Source organism: Neolamprologus multifasciatus, chromosome 17 (genome assembly GCF_963576455.1).
Source record: "Neolamprologus multifasciatus chromosome 17, fNeoMul1.2, whole genome shotgun sequence".
NCBI classification, from domain to species: Eukaryota; Metazoa; Chordata; class Actinopteri; order Cichliformes; family Cichlidae; genus Neolamprologus; species Neolamprologus multifasciatus.
In genome coordinates, this window is record NC_140455.1 from 22,155,085 (window position 1) to 22,177,600 (window position 22,516).

Sequence of the window (22,516 nt, forward strand, 5' to 3'; positions counted from 1 at the left end):
GGTGCCAAACCTAACAGAACTGCCAGCAGTGTGTTCTCCTAATAAAAAACTGACAAATAAACACGGACAGTGTGTCAAGTCGTCCTCCTTTTCTACAATACTGTTCAGCAAAAAGTTGTATATTAAAACATATGGCACAACTTCTCAGTTTTTCAGGTCTGTCTGTCTGTGTGTTGTTTCAGGACAGGATTGCTCCTGCTAGGAAAGCTGGAAAAGCAGCATTAGTGGTTGTAATTACTGTCCAGACAAGAACCTTTACAACAGAAAAATAAAGCCAATGCATAATTGGCAAAAACTACATTTCCTCTAATCCACTCTGTTAAAATGTGCAACCTAAAAGCACAACTTAATGACGTTTACAGCCTGATACAGGTGTTTTTTTTATTTGGATTTTATGCTTTGTGTGGGTAACTTGATTACCTGATTTAACCCCTCAAATACAGTCACATCCATAAGATCCTGGACAATGAAGACATTTAAGTAATTCTGCCTCTGTACACAGAGCATGTCAAAGAAGGATACAGAGCTCAAGACTTCAAGCAATCATTAACGCCAAGGGATTTTCATCCAGTTATTAAAAGTAATCCTTTTATTTCAGATTAATGCAAGTTACGCTCCACTTTTGAGCCTCTGAAAATGGGGAACTGTGTGTAAAAAAAGCTGTCAGTGTGACATCGTAGGGCGTCGTATTGAAAAAATAAATGTGTATGGCATGCCCTTTTATACGATATTACTCAGTATGGTTTTCTGAAATTTTTTTCAAGGTTAACTTTGACCTTGGCAATGAAGGTCAAGGTCAAATGCTTAACCAGCCAGGTACTACATTATATTGTTGGGAAGTTTTAAAACGATCCATAAAAAATTGTTTGTTATGTAAAGATTTTACTGATCTTCACATTTAGTGTGACCTTGACCCAATTTTCACCTAAATTAAATCAGCTGATATTGTTATTCACCGTCACACAAAATTTGAACACGATATCTTGAAAACTTGACGCTGGACTGCTAACAAACAGACAAACAGACAAACAAACAGAACTGATCACATAAAAAAACAAGATCACAATGGGAGAGGTCGAAGTTTGCACCTTTGTTTTTCTTTACAGGGGACACATTTAAAAAAGGGAGAACTAATTTTTATTTTTATTTGACCACAGACGTTGTGATCACGACTGGATCACAAACTAAAATTTTAACTATCAACACAGCGCTCACAACGCAACCATGCTTCAATGAAACATAAACGATATGAGAAAATACTCCGGACGTTTGCATCCAGAGTTGGGCTTCTGTTTGATTACATCTCTACGCAATGGCCAAAACAGCAGCTCGTGCCCATCTTTTATGTACAGTTTGTAATTTTGATGTCAATTTCTCAGTTTTCCACACTTTAATATTTTTTAAAAAGAGTATCTTGGTTAAATAATCCAGCCACAGAAAATTATCTTAGTTGTTACTATCATCTGCAAATTTTAAACCAATGTGGATAAGAAATTTTTAAAAGCTCATCACTCACAGATTAGCTTAAATCCTGGAAACATTGTGCCCACAGTTGTAGAAGCTGTGTACCAACACCCCTAAAGCTCACTAATTAGCAGCTTGTATCTCATGTGTAGATTAACACTTTGGTTTTTGAACTGGTTTAACAAATGGGATATAAGGTGCTAATTGGTGACTTTTAGATGATCCTGGTAAGTGGGTATGTTTTTACATTTGGACAGCTTACTGCTTGCATCTGAAGATTTATCCTTAAAAACCAACAATTGCAAAGTGTCACCTGATAACCCGACAGTACAGAACAGCTACTAAATTGACTGTGAGGTTGTTTTGCTGACTAAAATCAATGAATCCTCATCAAAACCTAATCAGCAGACCACATAAGGTCTTGTGCTCAATGAGCTGGGGTGCAAGCTGATGATTGCCACATTTACAAAATGAGCACTGCCCGAGGACACAGTTCCGTCATCGTGCTCACACCTTCGACCGAGTTATTATCACCTCGGATATAAAAAGTCCTACTTGTGCGAGCGTTTCATGGTTGGATGAGTAGTTGGGATTTCTGAGGACGCGAGCACAGGACAGGACAGGACAGGACAGCACAAGCACATCTTCATGACAGCTGGAGGCAGCGGAGAGCGATGCATTTGTGCCAGTGAAGCATGCATTAGTAAATCTGACCTAAGCTGCGGATGTCTATGGTGATGTCCACATGGCCGTGCTCTGCGCTATGGTACATGGCCTCTCTCAGGGCCCTCAGTCTGGCCTTTCCTGTTCGCAGGGTCCCTCCACCGTTGGCCTGGGGAGCCAACCTCTTCTCCCCTGGATCTGAACCCTCAGCTAGAATCTCCTCCAGGGACAGCACATCCCCCTTTTCTTTGTCTGAATGGGACAGGAGCTTCCGAAAAACATTCCTAGATGAGAGAAGAGAGATGAGACAAAATGACAGGGTCAGGGCGAGAGGTAAACATCTGGCCTGGGGTCGAATAATATGAAGGAAAGCTGTGAAGTAAATGGTTCCAAGTTAGACACCCACAAGCTGCATTAAATCCACATTAAGCCCATTTGGCTCTGTAGCTCTCATTGTGCTCACTCTTAATTGACTACAAATGTCCCATTGTACTCTGAACCTGCATCGCCAGCATGTAGGAGTGATAATATATGACTCTTACAGGGATCAGGCTGAAAAGAAAAACTGTTCCAAGTCTCCAAATTTATTGTACTCCATCAATATTGCATTGCATCTGAGCAACACAACGGCACAGCAGTAACAGACGCCCTTCTTTGAGAAGAATGGACTCCAGCATGTAACATAAACAGCGTGATTGCGGCCTGATAATGCATCACTGCACCATCTGCTTCAGCGAGGAGGGCCTCGTTTGGAGTCCAAGTGCAGCGAATCATCATGTCCTGTTAGGGGAGGCTGATCATAAAATGTTGTTTTATTGGTGCTAACATGCTGCTGGTTTTCTCAGGTTTGAGCAGAATTACAATGCATGCATGCATAACCCCAAACACTGCATATTCTCAGCTGCAGTAACCACCAGTCCTTCTGGTTTCAGGCTTTTCACACAGTCTTAAACCTGCAGAGATTTGCTTCCACTCAGCAACAAGAGCATTACTGATGCAGATAAGATGTGGCTCACTGCCACCCAGAGGTGTTGGGTGGGACTGAGGTCAGGGCTCTGTGCAGACAAGTTCTTTAACAGAAACCTCTTTCTGGACAGAACTGTGCACAGGAGCTTTGTATGCCACAATTGTTTAAAAAAAATAAGATAAAAAAAAATGAGTGTGTGCTTGCTTATGGGTCATATTTAAACTTTTAACTTAAGGCTTTTTTAATGTATCTGTCCCAAATTATACATCCTGGCCCACTTTTTCACACCACAATTTTGTGGGCTCAAACATGGCCTCAGATTTTAAAGCGCAAAAAAAAAAAAAAAAACCCCAGCAAACCCCCCCCTCCCCCCCCAAAACAAAAACATGAACACTTTTTAGTGAAGCTGAAAGTACACAATGATTTGGGATGGAATGACCCAATGATATGATGACCAGAGACAGAAATACCTTTGAAATTTGTCAACTTTTAACATGAGAAATACTAGTTGCAAAAGCAAAGTAGACCGGTACAAATACCAGTACCGCTGGTCTTCTTAGATCTTCACTAAGTTCCTTGGACTTTCCTGTTGTTCTGAGAGTTGGTCAATCCCGTAAGTGCTTTCAAACAAATCCTTTAAGCTGGAAAACAAGCTTAATGTTAGCTTGCTTTATCCAATGAAAAAACAGTTCTAATGTATGTTGGGGGTTGTTGTCCTGCTGGAACACCCAGACCTGTCCAAGTTTCAAACGTCTAGCTGTTGATTTTAGGTGAAGGTGAAGAATTTGGTAATTCCATCCACTTTGTGTAATGGAGCAGTACCACTGGCAGCAAACTAACCCCAGAGCATGATGTTACCACCAGTGTGCTTTAAAGCTGGTATTTTTCGGTTTGAAAGACTCACCTTTACTCTTCCAAACATTGCTCCTGTCATTGTGGCCAAAAGGCTCAATCTTTGTCTCATCTGACCATAAAACCTTTCTCCAGAAGACATATGGCTTGTCCAGGTGGGCAGCAGAAAGTTTCAGTTGAGCTTGAAGGTGTCCATTCTGAAGCAGGGGTTTATTTCTTGGCCACCTACCTCTCAGTCCACGGAGATGTGACAGTGATGCTGATGTTCCAGCAGGTTTCCAGTTGATGGCAGGCTTGAGCCTTGATGGTTCCTGAACATCCTAATCAGTTACCTATCAGGGGTGACAGTTTGGGTCTCCTTCCAGAATTGGTGGTGACACATCCATATAACAATTGCTTGGACTGATGATCTTGGAATCTGCAGCTATTTACAAATGACTCCAAGAGACCTTCACAACTTAAATCTACAATCCTCCTTCTTAGATCTTCATTGAGTTCCTTGGACAATGAGCGCTGTACGACAAATTTGTTTCATGTTGGCAAAGAGAAACTACCAGTAGTCAATCATAATCACTAACAAGAAGTTAATAGAGCTTGGCTTTGTCAAGTTAAAAAAACAACAACTGCAGAAACTTCATTTCCACTTATTAAAATATTTAGGTGACTGTATGTATACACTTTAATCTGTATGCATATTTTTATACTCTGTGTGGATCAAAGAAAATCCACAGTAAATGCAACCAACTCTTGAATTTTTGAAGTCATTAAAGATGTTTACTTTACAATCATTCAACCCTGGGAAAAGAAAAGTTCAAAGAAGTAATTAAATCCCCAACATACCATGAAATTCATGCCCATGAGGAGGGGATACAAACTTCTGCCCACAACTGTATTGTCTCTGAAATCCTACCTTCACCGTTTCCACCCTCACTAGAAACAAATATCTTGGATATTTTGATGAGTAGATAGCTGACAAGTTTAATGAATGCAAAGGCACACAGAGGCTTAGTAAAAGCCCAGAATCCAAATAATTAGTCAGAAGATAGGCAGAAAGAAAAAAATACAGCAGTGAAGCACACGAACCACATGGGGAGCAGGCAAAAGACAAAGTCCATTAAACATATAGATGAAAGACAGCAAGGAGTCTGAGGCAATAAAAATACACAGGGAGGGAAAACTAGAAACAAGAAACCAGACTTGAAAGTGCCGAACCACTTGGCAGTGAGAACAAGACCATCTGGCGAAGAACAAAAGGAAGCTGGAGTCTAAACACGTACACTGGAGTGGGTGGTTAACGGACACAGGAGGGCAATTGGTGGATAGGGAACAGGTGTGGAAGACGAGGCAGGTAAAATTAAACTGGGTGAGGCGGACAGGTAACAAGGATCGAAAAAGAAAAATCCCCAAAAAGAGGAAGTAAAACTGACTGGAAGACATAAGAACTAGTGATTAAGGAAGCAAGTGCCTTAACTCAAAACATAACCATCCAGTTGATACGACATTCAGGAAACATTATTATCATCAAACCATTTTTTTATTCGATTCAGTTTATTTCTAAAAATAAATAAATTTTTAAAAGTACAAAACCAAGATACGTCAATGCTCCAGATGGTTTAAAAAATGTTTTAAATCTGGAAGATACTCAAGACCTACACACTTATGTAAAAAAAACTAAGCTACAAACTAAACTTTATACAGGCCCGCCTCAATTTTCACACCTGTTATGTGCACATAACAATAAAAACGAACACCAGTAATATCCAGATGACCAGAGTGAGAACCGAACAAAACAGAAAAGCCAAATGACTCATTTAGCGAATAAGTTCTTCCTCATATTCCTCATATACACAGTTTCTTTGTTTTTATACTGTAATCAAAGTCAGAAAAAGGAATATTTTGTTTTCCTTTCCAAAGATATGAACACTATCTTCATAGCTACACGCCCAGGATCCAGTTTATGTTTTTTAAAATGCATCAAGTTTACAAGTTTACATCCAAGATGCTTTGTAATATAATCCACCAAACCACTTACGGAGGCTGTCTTGGACATACTTGTAGCGTACACTCACATCTTCCTGTGCTCTTCTGCATGACTGCTTATGCTTTACATACATTCTCAAAGCCTTGTTTAATAACTCTGGTAACTGATAGACAAAATACCACAGGTAGAAATACTTGTGTGCTGGGGTCTTGGAACCTTCACTGTTAGCAACTAGCTACATTAATTCTTTTATTGTTTGCTTCCTGATGCTCGTATATAAACTTTATCTGATGTTAAATAAGAACTTCTAGTGTCTCACAGCCCTAATGCAGCTTTAACCTGCTCACATCACACTGCAGCATGACCATCACACTATAATTGATTGTCCTAATAATGGTGCATTGTGTTGTTGGCTTTCCACTCCACTCCATTTCCTGACAGCCCTCGCTGCTCTGAATGTTAATGGGCTCTGTCTTACTCAGCTGCAGGAAAATTATGTCAAACCGAAGCCACAAGAGCGGCCGGATAGACTGCGGCGCTTATCGCTGCCTGCTGTCCGACAGGGAAACTGAGATATCTGCCTCTCGTGTGCTGCAGGATTTTGTGAGAGGCAGATGGACCGGGACAGAGTGTGTAAATGGATCAATACTGTGGTAATGGATATGTCTTGGCTGGCTGGAACTTGAGAGTGCATGTGTGTGTGTGTCTGTGCGATTGTCTGTATCACCTGTGGCCATGTGCTGCTGCCAGGCTGAATGAGTTCATGTCTCCCAGCGGGGTGGAGGAGATGCCGTTTCGACACATGGTTCCAATCATGGGGTCAGCCCCTCTTTCCAAAAGCAAACTCACCAGCTCGAAGTTACCTAACGAGGATGACAGAGGGAAGAGATTAAAAAAGGGAGGACACACACACCCGCATTTGAAAGATACAGCTTTAGTCTTGTGCATATATAACAAGAGTTACTATTTACTCAGAGGACACGAGCAGCAAATAAAAAATGTAGGTAACGTTTGCTAATCAAAGCAGAAATATCCTCCTATCCTCTTCAAAGTTTTACTTTACTCTATAGATTACTCGCCCGAAGTCTCCGTCTGTCCCACTGCACTTAAATCCCTTAAACTATGTATTTGCTCATAGGCATGGTCATTTTTGCGGGTTACTAACAAAAGTTGTGCACAGTCACTGTGCTCTCTTCATAAATAGAAACAGTATTTTTTCTCTTTACTCACTGGTGCAATGCCTTAGTAAATTTGGCCCAATATGGAAAAAAGTACTGAGAGTTGCTGTGATTCCTATCTATGTTTCTGAAATATATATTATCAATATTGTGTTGTGTCTAAATCCAGTTTTGTTAAAAAGTATCAGAATTTTCAAATTAGTATTTATTTTAGTTTCTTTTCATTGCTTGAAATTTGCACATTTTAGTCTTTTTAATTATTGCTTATAAAAGGCATAGGTCAGAAGTAAGATTCAGGAAAATCACTGCTGTTGACTCACAGTGTTGTAGATATCCAAAGAAGAAAAACAAGTTGTAATGACATTTTTTATCAAACAATACAGATATTGTCTCTATTTTTTTTTAAATATATATGCACATAGTATTTAGTTTCAGTTAACTACAATAAACTCGTTATGTTTATATCTACATCTGATATAGTAGATGTATGTAAATACTCATTTTTTAAGGTATAAATTATTATTTATTTGTGCAAATTTTATAGTCCAAGCTGGGGGGGTTTGTCTCGGAGAGTTTTCTACTTAGCAGACCAGAACTTGACATTATCAGACTGGACACAGCATCAAACAAAACACCATAACCATGATGATCCAATTGGGGATCAAGACATCAAAACACGAGCCTGGACCTGCATAAAGTCATTCTGGGTCTCTCATTGCTGTTCATTAACAATATTAGCTTTGGAGCTGATCTTGATTTCATCCACATTTACTATTTAATGAAAAGGATGTGAAAAACATTTACTATCTGTGGTTGTATGTTTTAATCCCTTGTTACCGTGGCAGTGTGGCTTCCTACACCTCACCAAGCCACCCTTGGTAACACTTGTGAACGGATTTCAACTTGTTAGCAGGTCTGAATGTAGAGTAATGCAAATAAACTGGACAAATTCTATATGTGAGGTTTGCCACTTTAGAAGCTGAAAAGATGACCGTGTTTTCAAACTTGGACTGGTGCTGCAAAGGATTTAAACTGGCATCTTTAAAGCTTACTAATTAAAATAGTGTAGCTTGCTTAATTGGTGTAGAAAACAAGCAGAAATCCCCAGAGCTGAAAATAAAGTCAGTGTCACAGCCTCTTTAGGCTTGCACCAAAAAACATACAAATAAGCAGCCAGGTACAACTCCTGCCCCCAGAAAACAAACAAACAAAAAACCCAGTCAAAAAATGAAATGTTGATTTACAAAACACTGAAAATGTAAAATACTGACAATGCCAAACTGAAGGTGTGCAGATTCATCTTGTTCACCAAGTAGGTGTACTAAAAGCCATTTGTCATTTTCTATGATAAAAAAATAACACATAAAATTACATATACCAACATCTAGATTAGCCTTGCTAGCAAGTGTTACAGTGGGTTTATATTTTAAAATGAAGCCAATAAAAAAAGTTGAACTGCATTTCCTCCAGCGGCCTCCAGAACTGAATCCCTCCCCTTTGACTAAACTGTCCAACTTTTGTAAAGCAGACTTGATCTTACAAGATACAGTGACTTGTTTGTAATGTTAGCTAATAGGTTGATAAACTTCAAATTACCTCGTTAAACCTCATAGTGATCAGTGTTAAAGGTCTTTACCAGGTTTGAAAATCATCAGTACCAAAAAACTGAGCCCTTTAATGATGAGCTCTTTATTGTAATAGTTCAGGAATACTAAAATATACTAAAAGAAGTCTTCTCAACTAAGTTACTTTTGTTTTATTCATGTCTTTTCCTAGCTAAAAATGGCATTCAATTTAGTATAACAGTAAATTACTGGTACACCTTGCTAACAAAGTAAGCTACCACTTGCTAGCAAGGAGCTAGTGTCCCATCCAGACTTCTGTCCAGGAATGGTCACAATCACATAAAAAAGAAAAAAGAAACAAAAAATCTGAATTTGAATTTTTTTTAAAAAGCCCATAAACAAATGGCTTATGTCGCAGTAGCTATGTCCATCTTTTATTTACATATTGTGGATTTTTATATGGCCAGAGGGGCCAATGGTGCGATATGGCAGCCTCGCTTCTGTCAGTCTGCCCCAGGGCAGCTGTGGCTACAACTGTAGCTGCCTCCACCAGTGTGTGAATGTGAGAGTGAATGAATAGTGGAACTGTAAAGCGCTTTGAGGGTCTCGAATAAATAAATGCAATCCATTATTATTATTATTATTCATATATTGGATTATATCTGGAACAGGTACAATTATTTCTTTGAGCCAACCTCAGGTTAAATAAATAAATCCTCAGATCTTAGAAAAATAAAACATGAGTTTGAAGCTCGTTTTTACTGAGAACTAAAATGTAAAATTCCCTACACTCTGGAATCCCAGATAGTAATTGAAAGTGATGCATTAATTACAACTGTGTGAGAACGCCTTCTGGTGCGCTTGGAGTCAAACATGTCGTGACTAATCCCATATACGGGGCATCGGTCGGGAATAAGAATACTTGGGTTAAGTGTGCACATCCATCGGAAGCCCAAATTAAAGATGAACCTTTGCTGCTTGTGTGTGATTACCTGCAGCGGCAGCCAGCTGAAGTGGGGTCTCTGTGTAGTTCTCCGCCCCATCCTGCAGGGCGCCCTCCACATTCGCTCTATTATCCAGCAACAACTGTGGCAGAGATGGGAGGCAGAGGAGGTGGAGGGGAGAGGGGAGGGAGGAAGAGGAAAACAAACCAAAAAAAGGGGGGAGAGCAGGGAGAAAAAAAAATACAGGTAGAGGGAGAAGAGGGGGTGTTACAGTCAGGCTTGGCAAGAGGAAAAACCTCAACTGGTGGAAACCTAAACCAGCTCAGAAAGTCACTGACATTCTAGCTATGCTTGATCATTATGCTGTGTGGGGGTCTTATTCGTCTGTGTTGAGCTGAAGACAAAGAATTTATATCTCCAAAACTCTGATTTGCGCTGATGCAGATTAATAATTGAAAAAATCCTGGAGGCGCTGGTATTCATCAGGCTTTCAGCCCGTGTCAGCTCACACAGTAATGACTGCAACAAAATGTGTTTTATATATTAAAACTGAACAAAACACTCAAATTTTGGCATCCCTGGGGGCTATGCATCAGTGCTGCTCTTCAAGCTTCTTACTACTTCTTACTTCAGGATCAGTCTTCAGATTAGGGTGGAAACAGGGGCCTGGGTCAGACCTACACTTAATTTTAGGAGCTATACATAATCCTGAGCCAAGCCCTCTCCACATAACTGAGATAAACACTGCACAGAAAGGACCAAGAAGGAGAAAGAAAGGTCATTTGGCATCATCATTATTATGATGCACCATCATAATAATCACCATCATCATTATTATCCTCATTTTGGTACAAAGGATAGGGCAAGGGCCACAGGTTAATGGTTACAGGTCATAAACATCACTACCTGCACGACAGGGACGTGTCCGTGTAACACGGCGAAAGTGAGTGGCGTCCCCTGGCGCGTTTCAGGATAAACTGAGGGGTGCTTGTTTACTGTGCTTGGCACCTGGGAAGTCATAGGTGAAGTTCAGGGAGAGAGATATATATATATTTATATATACAGCCATTAACATTCACAGCTCAGGGCGGGGGATGGGGGGAAAGAGGAGGAGTGAGAAGCAGTATGCAGAAGGGAGAAGTGTAAGCAAAGGAGGGCAGGATGGCACAGGGAGATTTTCCTCTTGAGTTTCATAGAAAATCTTTAGCAGCTTGAATCCTGCCTCTCATCTCAATCGTCACTCTAAACGTCAAAGAGCATCTGCCTGGACAAGGCTCTCTCACCACACTTTGTTGTATCTACAGCTCCACCCTTTATTAGCGTTTCATTTCAAAGGGGAATGAAACTAAGAGAGAAAAAGCGCAACACTGACAGCGAACACCGACGTCAAACACCGACGACAAACACCGACAACTAACGCTGAGGAGTGGGGCGGTGCTGACTCACGAGCGAAGCAGCGAGTGAATAAAATCAAACAGCCGTACCAGCCTTATGCTGTTCTGTGGTTTCTAAAGCTGCTTTATCACCAAGTAAATTAAGGAAATTATTTCTAAATGTCGCCTGGAGGACAAACAGATGTTAAATAATACGCCACGTTTCATTTGAGGTTTGATGCTAAACAACAGCGGGGCTGTTAGAGCTTATGTTTTTACAGGAATGAATTATTTATGACGTTATAATAAGAGTCAGTTCCAGCAGAAACTGAGCCAGTCACAGGCTGTCACTGCAGAGAAGAACTTAACTCATTTTTACTTTACTTAGAAGCTTAGGTCTACTTTTCTGTGCATGTATTTATCCACACAGACAGATTTGGTCTTGATTACGGTTACAGTTTAAAAGCAGCAGAGGTGAATTTAACTGTGTAGCTTTGAAACGCTCACAGCAAAATGTCAACGTCTACCTCGGGATTATCGGGGTTTATAGGTCACTGTTTTTTCAACTTTTTACCTCCACAGGGAGGTTATGTGATTGGCTCGGTCTGTCTGTTTGTTAGGAGGATTACTCACAGAGTTACAGATGGATTCGCATGTAAATTTTTACCATAGGTGGGTCTTGGTGGGATGTTTTTGGAGTCACTCCAAATCTGGATTGAAGAATTTGCGTCATCTATTGTTACAATTCAAAACACATAAGAAGAATGTGTCTACACTGAAAAACACTCCACATGCTGCATGAATAACCGTCTAGATCTAGGGACTCAATGTTTGCATGATGTGGAGGATTTTACAGCCACGGCGTAGGTTTTTTTCATGGTTAAAACCTGCTGCTGTGAGCTTTTCTTCAGTCTCTCTGGTGTGAGTACACCTTTCTCTGTTTGTAATTGGTGTGATGGTGCCAACATCACCCCGTACTACAGTGATAAAACCTGGGTTGATGCAGCAGTTGATAACCACCTTCTTCGGGGCACTTATCCAGATTTCTGATGAACCTGCTTCATAGTACAAGGTCTTATTGTCTCCATACTTTAAGACATGCATGTTGATTTGTGAACCTTTGTATTTTTTTCTATCCAATGGTCATCATTTGATTTAACGTGTACCGCTGGCTGATGAAGAGCTGCGCTGCTCGTAAACTCATGTCTGAGGCTCCAAATCAGAACCTAAACACTACATTTTTGCAACCCATAAGCCAAAATTTGGGGTTATTATGTCGAAATGAGACTTGTTGAATGAAAGTTCTGGGAAAAATAGCTCAAAATTTTTGACAAAACATAAAATCTGGACATATGGATGATAGGAGAAGTGCTACTTTTGAGTCTGTTTTAGATTCTTTTGGGTTGCAGGTATAAGTGATCTGTATTACAAGACAAAGAGGACAGAATATTTGAAAAACTGAACTTTTTTGACAGAAAATTGCCCTTTCTTATAACTGTGAAAATTTCACAGCTGTATTCACACCAAAATTCCTCCCGAGCCGCATTCTGGGGGCAGTTGCTCTAGTTAAAGCAGGATATGGTTTTTGGAGAGCAAACAGCATTCAGCTCGCCTCTGTTTATTGGTGTTATAGCTGAAATGTCAGACAGATATAATATCTCAAAGCCTCTGCATAAAACTTTACAGCGAGGCTCCAGTAATGAGGTGTTTTCACTTTGTTTGAATTTATGTTAGCTTCATCTTTCTTATTCTATAAACCACCGGTTGATTTTACAGGTACCGCTTTGCTTCTGAGTCAACACTGCACTTAACACAAGCATCAAAGCAATGGAGCAATCACAGTGATCAATAATGAGGTCACTACGGCGAAGGAGAGCCCATAAATGGTGTTACTTTTGCATTTTCTAACTGAAAATTAAAGCGATTACACACATACAAGCACACACTACAGAGAGAAAAACAGGAATTCTAACAGTGCACTGTTAAGTACAACAGATAGGTGCAATGATTTTCAAGCTTCATGCAGAGTCTGTGGTAGCAAGTTACACTAAGTGCACACAATTATAAAAGAAATGTATTATTGATGTGGTATAAGCAAACTGCTGCTGGATTTACAGTGTAAAACGTAATGAAATAACTGCCTGCAAAGTGGATCATTTTCCTGTATCGGTGTTAAAACAGTGATACTCGCTTATTGCTTATTGATGCACTTCGTGTAATGAGCTGCCGGGGGAACAGAGAGCATGCTGAGAGCAGGTGAGACAATGACGATAGGGGGAGGGGGAAGGAAGAGCAACACAAAGTGGGTTCATAGTTTCACTGTTTACAGAAACAAATGTGAACAAACATGTTAGACCAGAACAAAAAAAAAAAAGTGCAATCATTGTGACACTGCTGCATTTGACTAGCGGACAGTTGACACTGACCTCGCTGTTGATGTCCGCTCCGGCGTCAAGAAGCATCTGGACCATGGCCTCATCACCACGAACGCAGGCATACATGAGAGGGGTCATTCCCTGCAGGATGAGACGGGGAAGAAAGGGGGAGGATGACATATTTCTAATTAGTACCAAAATGGGAAGCTGTTGAATGGTAGCAGAGATTCCACCCAGCAAAAAGGCGTTGGAAAAAGATGGGAGAGATGATTTTTCCAGATGTCTAAACAAGGTGGAGATTTGTTTAAAGAGTGAAAGGTGAAAAGGAATCGTTGGTGGTCGCTGAAAAGACGTCCTGCTATGTCTAAATTTAGTTGAAAAGTGGGCATTCTTTCCTCTCAACACATCTGTAGATCCAGACACAGTAATTTCCTTCTATGAGGAACCAATGCTGACTGGTGCACCACCCTCCTACATTAACCTCCTAGGACCTGGCGTCCACATATGTCGACATCACTTTTTGGGTTATTTAGACCAAAATACTAAATTTTGCTCTACAAGGGCCTGATGTCCACTTACGAGGAGATTATACTGCCACTGTTCCATCAAAATTTAAAACAAATATCCTCATACGTGGCTCTCATTTTTCTTAGGAACAAAAATCAGGTAAAAAAAAAAATCTGGTGATTCTTTGTTTTTACATTCATCGGGTTCCAATATGCCCAAATATCAAAGAGAAATTAAAAATGCATGCTGTGGAAGAGTTCGGGTCTTAGGAGGTTAAGGAACAATAAGCTTTGGCTCTCTGGATGTCCCCCCGAAATAGGCTGACCATTTAATAATACACATAACCCTATGAGTTATGGTGTTGAAGGTTCTATAATGCATTTTAACCAGACAAGGCCAAGGCCTATTAAGGCCTCTTTGCTACAATAAACAGGATTTATTTGACAGCACTCACTGAACTGACCCATACTCACAACAAGTGACCAAGTCCAAGAAACTCTTAGAAGGTCTAAGAAGGCCAGTGTAACAGTGGTACCAGTACATTAAACAAAGTGGATGGAAAAGTCTAAGAAAGAGAACTATTTACACAAGTTGTAGAGGTCTCTTGGGGGCATTTCGAAACAACTGCAGATTCCTAAATCATCAGAAACTAAAGTTATTCTGATGTGTCACAACTTTACCAAGGTCTGTAAAAAAACACCTAAAAAGTCACCATCTGTTAGATAATTGGTTTAGATGTTCAGGAACAATCTGGGAAACACCAAGGTTCAATCCTAGTATGTACTGGAAACTGCTGGAACACCAGCATCACTGTTCACAGTGAACCTCAGGTCAGCTGTTCTACAAAGTGGATGGAATAATGAAGAAGGAAGACTACTTCCAAATTCTTCAACTTCACTTTAACTCAACAACTAGACAGTTGAAACGTTGGTACTTTGTCACTAAAATGCTAATTAAATGTTGCATTAAGGAAACCCAAAGGCACAGAATTAGAAGTTTGACAATGAACTGACAGGTGGTTGAAAACAGATTAAGTTAAAGTCTTAGAAGTGAAGGCATCTGCCTTCTTGAAGCCTACGACTGGGTGACCCACTTTACTCACTGTTAGAAAAAAAAACTTCAACCCTTTTTTTGGCTACATGGTACCTCAAATACTATTGTAACAATAGTTAAATGGGATTTAATAATAAACATCTCTAATGATCAAAGTAACTGTAATGAGCTAAAGGATGCTAACAGCGATTACTTTCTCTCAACAAGAATGAGGATTTCAATGCCATAGCGATATATGAATCTGACTACGTGTCAGCGGTGTTTGTGAAGGAACTTGCTAGCCTCCTTTTTTTTGGTAAGCAAACCTGTTAAAAACATACAAAGCCAAATTAAATCAAAGTACAAAAACCCACAATAACAAAGGATCTGAATGGCAACAAGGACTAAGCAGAGATTTGGCTGGACCATTTATTACTGGGTCAGTTTGCTTTAATACTTTACATGCACTGAATAATCAGGCTGGATCTGTGAAATGAGCTGCATCATTTCACTTTTTTAATTATCTAAAGGCCAACTTCTCACTGAATCTGATATAGATTTTGCTTCAAGGGAAATTTCTAAGGATGTGTTCAATGATTACAATCAAATCACTCGATTGGAGTCCTTTTTCTGATTTGCTGCTCATCATCCAGTAAGTGTACTCCTGCTGGAGGTTAGGACCTCTACCAAACAGAGAAGGAATTACATTGAAAACACACTTTTGTTATTTCTCATGCAAAAATGTTGATTTCACTGCTATTAACAAAATGCCTTAAGAAATAGTTCCAGGTTATTTCAATCTGGTGTTATTCCTGTAAATGTAGCTATTGCAGCTGTGTGGGTTGTGCATATTTTAATAGGAGGCGAGAGGTTTGCTGTTCAACAAGAGACCACTTCAGACGACTAACTGCTGTACTTAGTTTCAGTCAAACTCAAAATCAAACATTTAAACTTATCCATGTACACCACCTTATACGTACTGCTCTATTCTTTGTAAGGATTCACGTGGTGTCTGGTACCAAGACCTTAGCAGGGGATCTTTTCGTTTGCGGGTGTGCACATCTTGGAGATTCTAGCTTCGATTGGGATTCAGTGATGTTTGAAAGGTCAAGCTTTTGGCTCTTTGTCCTGTTTTTCAATCAATTTCCAAGGTAGAGCACAGAGCAGCAAAATCCTGTGGTGGCCACTGAGTGCAATTGCTACTGCTTCATGTGCAGCAGTGTTTATGTGGCACATGAATGCCACAAGCAGCATAAACAAATGTGCAAAATTAAAGAAAAAGTTCTGGTGCCTCATTGTCAAGACTGCTCTGAGATTATAACAGAAGGTTTTTGTTAACTTTTCTTATCTTTTTATTTAACTGACCCACCATAAAATCCTAAATAACCAGGATTTTTTTTCTGCTATTTAAATGTTTATCTATTACTTTGTAACCTTGGTTTCTAGTATGAACAGTCTTGGGGAAATTCTTTGTAAGTACACAGCAAATCCAGCATGTCCAAATTAACACTGTCAGATTTGATTTCAACACTTTTAAAGTGTCTATATGGGTCCACACCAGAGAGTGTTAATTTAACTCTTTTTGGAGAGTTGGTACGTTAACTCTGATTCAGTGTTAAACACCAAATCTGTCTGGAGTTGATAATTTAACACTTGGTGTTAAGAATTTATATATTAACTCTCAAAGAGTATTTTAGTTTAACTACATAAGAGTTATCTTCTAATTAATTCTAAAAAGCGGGAATTTTACTGTTCTGAACTTCTAGAAATTTATTTTGGAAATAAACATTTACTAAAAGACGTAATGGTTTTTGAAAAACATTTATTCTGAACTGTGCACCACAATTTCAAAACATTTTCTGAAAGATGTAACAGTGTACATGTTCTCACTTTCATTAGAATTTCCTTTATCAAAAGGTCTGACATAGGTGAGCTGGTAAATGCAAATAACAGCATTCTCATCACTTATTTCAATAAATACAAAATACAATATGCATGTCCTTCATTCATCACTTTGTGGAACTTCAACGCACTTCTGCTCTCCCCCATATTCCATCTTCACAAGCATATCCTATGTGGAGATTGAATAAAAATTAGTTGACACTAATTAATGGCACAAATCAATTGCAGCACAGTAAAAAACTGGAGGAATCTAAGTGCTAACGTAGAACTCAGTCGGGACTCGGGACATCTGCTACTGCTGTTTGCTCGTTTTTTATGGGAGATCGTTTTCAGGCTTCAATTAGCACCATTATATCAACATTTCACATTCTAGACATTGTTTTAAGTGTATTTGACCAAGAAATTTGACTGAAAATTCACATGCAAGCTTTTTTTCCAAGGCTGTGGTATTTGCCCGCAAACAATACCTTTCAGCTAGCTAAAACAGAATATTATGCTATCAGCGAGCAACATGGCTAATGCCTTTCACACAGCTTTGTCTCAACTCCAAAGAGCCACAGAAGTAAAAGCTAATAACAATAATTGAAACAATCTTTGAAAACATGACTTACCAAGCATGGCAAACAACTCAAATATGTAGAGCAAAATGTTCTGAAACGGCTTCACTTCAGCTTCGATTGGAGCCGTGCTGGGGGCGGAGTCTGTGAATTTACTCTATTGGTGTCATAGCCCCTGTAGGAGTTCAGAGTTAAGAGGTCAGGAGTTAATGTTTCCATTGTAACACCTCCAGATTTGAAATAGAAACACTCATTTTTAACACTCGATTTTAACTACTATCATTTTACACCTCGGAGTTACATTAAAAGAATGTGACTCTACTTAGAGTAAAATTAACTCTAAGACTACTAACACCAAAACATTTAACACTTTTGAATTTGCTGTGTAGGAAAAGCTGTAAAACTTAGTTAAAAATCCAAAATCTATACCTTCCTTTACATTCTCCAAAGCCATCCAGTGTCAGACTAGAGTCTTTGGTGGGCTAATTCAGGTCCCAGGGCCATATGTTTGACACCCTTGCTGTAGTGCAGTGATTCCAAACCTTTTGGGGCCACTATTTCACATTAGAAAAATTACAGGGCACACCACCAAACAAAAACGTCACAAAAAGCCTATTGATTATTTTTCCCCGCACACCAGGCATAGCAAAATCGGCTCGGTTTGTCCCCAGTATACCTTTTTTGCTTCCTTCTCATCACTACTCATGCTAGGGCCTTCATCTGGGTGGGAATTTTCTCTTGGACCCAGGTCAGACTGACTACTTTTTCTTTTCAAATATTTATTCATTCCTATGACTAATATGTAATTTCTTCTTCATCTTCTTGTGTTTTACCAGCAGTTGGTAACCCAGTTAGTTAGAGCAAGGAGTTGTAATGCCCTCTAGTGGAAGAGAATGTATTTGTTATGTCCGTTACTCACGCAGGTCACTTAGAGCACTAATCAGCTTACAGCCATACGACCCTGAGCACACCCAATCTCGACTGATCTCAGAAACTAAGCAGGGTTGGGCTTGGTTAGTACTTGGATGGAAGAGTATTAATCAGGTGGAACCAGATAGTCTTCCACAGCACACCTGATCATTTCTCACAGCACACCTATGTGCTGCAGCACAGTGGTTGGTTTTTATCTGCTGGTCTGCTGGGTTCTTTCTGTGCTCAGTCCAAGATCATCATTGCTGGGTTACCTGGAAACAGTTTCCAGGTAAAGGTCTTAAAGTGCACAGAATAAGTAAAGTATGAATCTGTGTGTGAATCAGTGAAAGTGACTCTCGGTGTTAAGAGCCTTGAATGGTCAGACCAGAAAGGCACAATAAAAATGACTCTTCCTATAATAACATGATGACGACTATTTACATCCACACCGTTTTGTTACACAGTCAGGCTAAAAGCACCAACCAGTCATCTTTGAGTTACATCAATGCAGGAGCAAATGACAGATGACACGGAAGCAGTTTGCTGCAGCAGTTGCAAAAATATTCTGCAGAAAACTGTGGAAAAACTTCCGCAATCACTTCACTTCCAGTTTTTACTTTGTCTATACCTGTTCCTGAAGGCTTTTACCTAGCTTACCTAGCTAAATCCTACAATCACTGACGATCGTGTTGACCGTAACCACAACATTAGCTCGTTTATTAGTCTTCACATAATTTTCTTTAAATCACCATTTTCTTCACTGCTGGCTACCAATCGATCCCGTTCTGTAAAATGCAGTGAGATATAATAAGTATGCACACACAGCACACAACTCAGAGAAATATCCGTCAGTTTCTCGCAGCTTCTTATTTACTGGACCTTTTCATTACTCCCTTAAAATAACCGTGTATTCCCAACAAGGGCAAAAGCACAAAGGTGGGCTGTGAAACTCCTAACATAACTTTTTCTATCTCTGCATGTCTCCATATGCACAGAGTATTCTGACACGCCCACACACATTATGCTGCAGGATGAAGCTGCTTCATCTAAGTGCTACTGCAAAGAATTGCATAAGATCAGCAACAGCAACAACTTAAAAATGACCTTTATTGTAAACGAGGCACCGATTTATCACATTTATCAGACTTTTCTAACTGTTTTAAATGAGCTTCCATAAAACAGACTTCAATCATATATCTGATCTGGGTCATTATGCTCAACAGAGGCCTTTTACGGCTCACTTATAACACACCACAGCGCTTTATGTTGAAGACTGATCTCCCTTTGTGGTGATTCATTCTTAAACATTTCCTGGACAGCAATCTACTTAATCAGCAGACGGCTAAAGGGCGAGAGACGACGGACCGCGATGAGCATCGTGATGAGTTCAAAATGTCTCTTAGCCGTTATGACAGACTCCAGCTTTTACTTTATTGCTCCTGTAACGCTGTCTGGTCTTTTGCTCCATTTAGCCTCCTTTACACGAAGATAAAAGCCTGCATGTCACAGGCTTGTATTTATGAGGGGGGAGAGGAAGGAAAACATAAGTCAATACAATCTGTCAATTTAACAAGCATCTGTTTTTCACATTTTTTTGTAATCTCTTATAAACAATATATAATGTGTTTAAGCAAACATTAATCAACCAGACCTGGACTTTATTTTTAGATTGTCTGAGTGAAGAATTGCCAAGCACATCTTCATTAAACCTAACTAGGCACAGCTTATTGACCGCGGAAAGTCAGATTGCACAATTAACTTCCACTTAGCAGCACTGGGAATAGCCAATATTTCCACGAACCGTCGAAGGTGGAGATTCCCAAGTGACACTTGGCTGTAGTGGGACTAAGATACTGACCTGACCTGTGAGTGCTCAGAGCAGGAAAAGTGTTGCAGTAGCAGACAACAAAAGAAAAATCCTTTCTCCTTCCACTTTCAGGATGAACAGGAGGGTCATGGCACAATCTGTAGCTGGATGCCGCTCTGCTACAGCCCTGAGTCGCTCCTCTCCTCCCTGCTTGAGTAATTTAAGTGATCAGTATGCTGGGTGGTGTGTGCAAGCCCCCGCATCTGCTTCTTTGCTCTTCTTCACCTGACTGCTCCTCCTGCATTCCACCTACTGCCACCTTTGATTAATCCGGTTCTCCAGCCCCTGGCTCCACCATGAAAGCTGTTAAAAGGACTCATACCTCCTGTTTGCACACTGCAAAGTTCAAGGTGACTTGATATTGGGTGTTGCTTCTTCTTAGCTGAGACATTTCTCATTCATACACATCCCTGGCACTAGGCTGAGAGGTGCTACTGCCTTCTGTCTTTTTTCTTTTTAGGTAGGCGGCAATGAGTGTACGACCATTGGTCAGGGACAGGTAAACTCGGGTATTTATTTATTGTATTGTTTGAAGTTTTGGTTCTTATATTTTCTAGAGTGAGTTTTGGATACTTGTTTGGTCACGACCTCTGGGTAGTGACTGGAAAAATGAGGATCTGAAGGGTGTCTCTCTTAGGGACAAATGGTGAGGAGATCAGGAACGTTTCAGAGTACAGATTCTACTCCTCCACATTGAAAGGAGGCAACCAAAACACCTAGGGATGGTCCACTGGTAGCAGACCCTAGACACTCCCTTGGGAACATCTTGGTGTCCCCCAGAAGAGTTGGTGCAGGTGGCTGAGCAAAGGGGGGTCTAGGTATCTCTGCTCAAAGTAGAAGAATGAATTTCTGGTTCTTTTGGAGACATTTTATGATTGTTCTAGTGTAAATTTTGATTTCTTAGTTTGTCTTCCTGTTCATTCTTTTTCCCTCAATTCTTCCCTCGTTTCTGTCTTTATGGCGAGTTTTAATCTTGTCTCTGTGTTTAGTATTTCCTGCGCTAGTTTTACTTCCCGTGTCTTCTCCAACTCTCTGGTTGTTCTCACTTCCAGTAATTATGTTCCCATCAGCCTTCAGTGCATGCTTATATATCCTGTCTTTCCTTTGTTACCCCTCTACCTTTTTGGATTCTACCACTTTCTTGTGTTTTGTTGTACTTTTGTTACCTTTTAGACTTATTTGTGAGCACATATATTTGTCCTGAATAGCTGGTCCTCAACTAAAATTCCACAAACAATAACTGTGACACACTTCTGCTTTTCTTCTTATTCGTCTTGTGATTGCTTTGCCTCTAAAATTTCGTTGCCGGTAGAAAAATCTATAAAATAAACTAAATAACTCCCATTTAACCTCTTCCATCTGGTTAATTAATGCTCCTCCCCCTTACCCCAGTGAGCTGGGGTCGTAACAGGTTTATTTGTTACTTCACTGCCGCCACTGCCACAATGTTACTACATTGCATGTGGTCGCGGTCCACTGATTATTATATTTGTATTTTCTTTGTTATCCATGCGGTTACATTCATGTCCCCGCTGGGCCACTGCCAGCATGTTGTGGTGTTTAATGAGTAATTAATAGCAGCACATGAGGCAGGGGCTGTGGGGATGAGACCACTCCTTTGCAGACCTGTAAAATATGCATTTTTGTGCTGAAAAGATTAAGAGGAAAAAAAATGTTTTTTTCATTGCCAAGAGGAGTTGGTGCAAATTTTAAGAAATGTGTGTCGAATTAACTCAAGTTAAGGATCCTACTATGACTTCATCTTCAGAGGTTACAGCATCTTTAGCTTTAGTAAAACTGAGGGATTTTAATCAGATCCTTGAGGTCTTAAAGAGGGCGAGGCTTAGTCACAGTGCATGACGTGGAGATACAAAGGACTTGATGTCTTCACCTCGCTCACCTGATATATTAGATCTGGAGGAGGATGAGGGAGAAATAAATAAATAAAACCCCTGCTATTCTTTTCTGTTTTAAACATACTTTGCTCTGCCAGCTGTTATAACCTGAAATATTGTGGTTTTATATGATGAGCAGGTTTAGTTGACCATTCCATTCTCTTTTACTCATTATTATCCCTTTGCTGTCCTCAAGTGAAAGTTGTTGCAGGCAGCATGTTTAGGCATGAAGAGCAAGTACATTTTTGTAAAAGTGAAAAAGAAAGCAAAAATACACAAAAAATGAGGATTATTGCAAGAACCACATATCTGTGATACATCAGCAGCTTAGAGAAGCAGCTTTCACGGTCCTTTTACTGCCAAGAACTAACACATCTACGTTGCCAACAAATAACAAACCACCATGTAAGATGTAGCTCTCCATCACAGACAAATGCTCACATGCGTTAATAAAACTAAAAATAATAAGGAACTTAATGTGT

General features: G+C 39.9%; 1 protein-coding gene across 3 annotated transcripts in view; it reads right to left on the minus strand.

Moving 5' to 3' along the window:
• LOC146499372 (ankyrin repeat- and BTB/POZ domain-containing protein 3-A) overlaps positions 1-22,516 on the minus strand; it is a 265,463-nt gene that overhangs the window by 10,860 nt on the left and 232,087 nt on the right. For 2 of the 3 annotated variants that reach the window (XM_085138903.1, XM_085138904.1), the window contains exons 6-10: positions 13,414-13,503; positions 10,521-10,622; positions 9,663-9,756; positions 6,655-6,790; positions 2,179-2,411 (exon numbers count right to left, since the gene is read on the minus strand). In XM_085138903.1, the coding sequence (XP_084995029.1) occupies positions 2,179-2,411; positions 6,655-6,790; positions 9,663-9,756; positions 10,521-10,622; positions 13,414-13,503 (655 nt within the window). The remainder of the gene's footprint in view (positions 1-2,178; positions 2,412-6,654; positions 6,791-9,662; positions 9,757-10,520; positions 10,623-13,413; positions 13,504-22,516) is intronic. The other variant, XM_085138905.1, reaches the window with a different exon arrangement.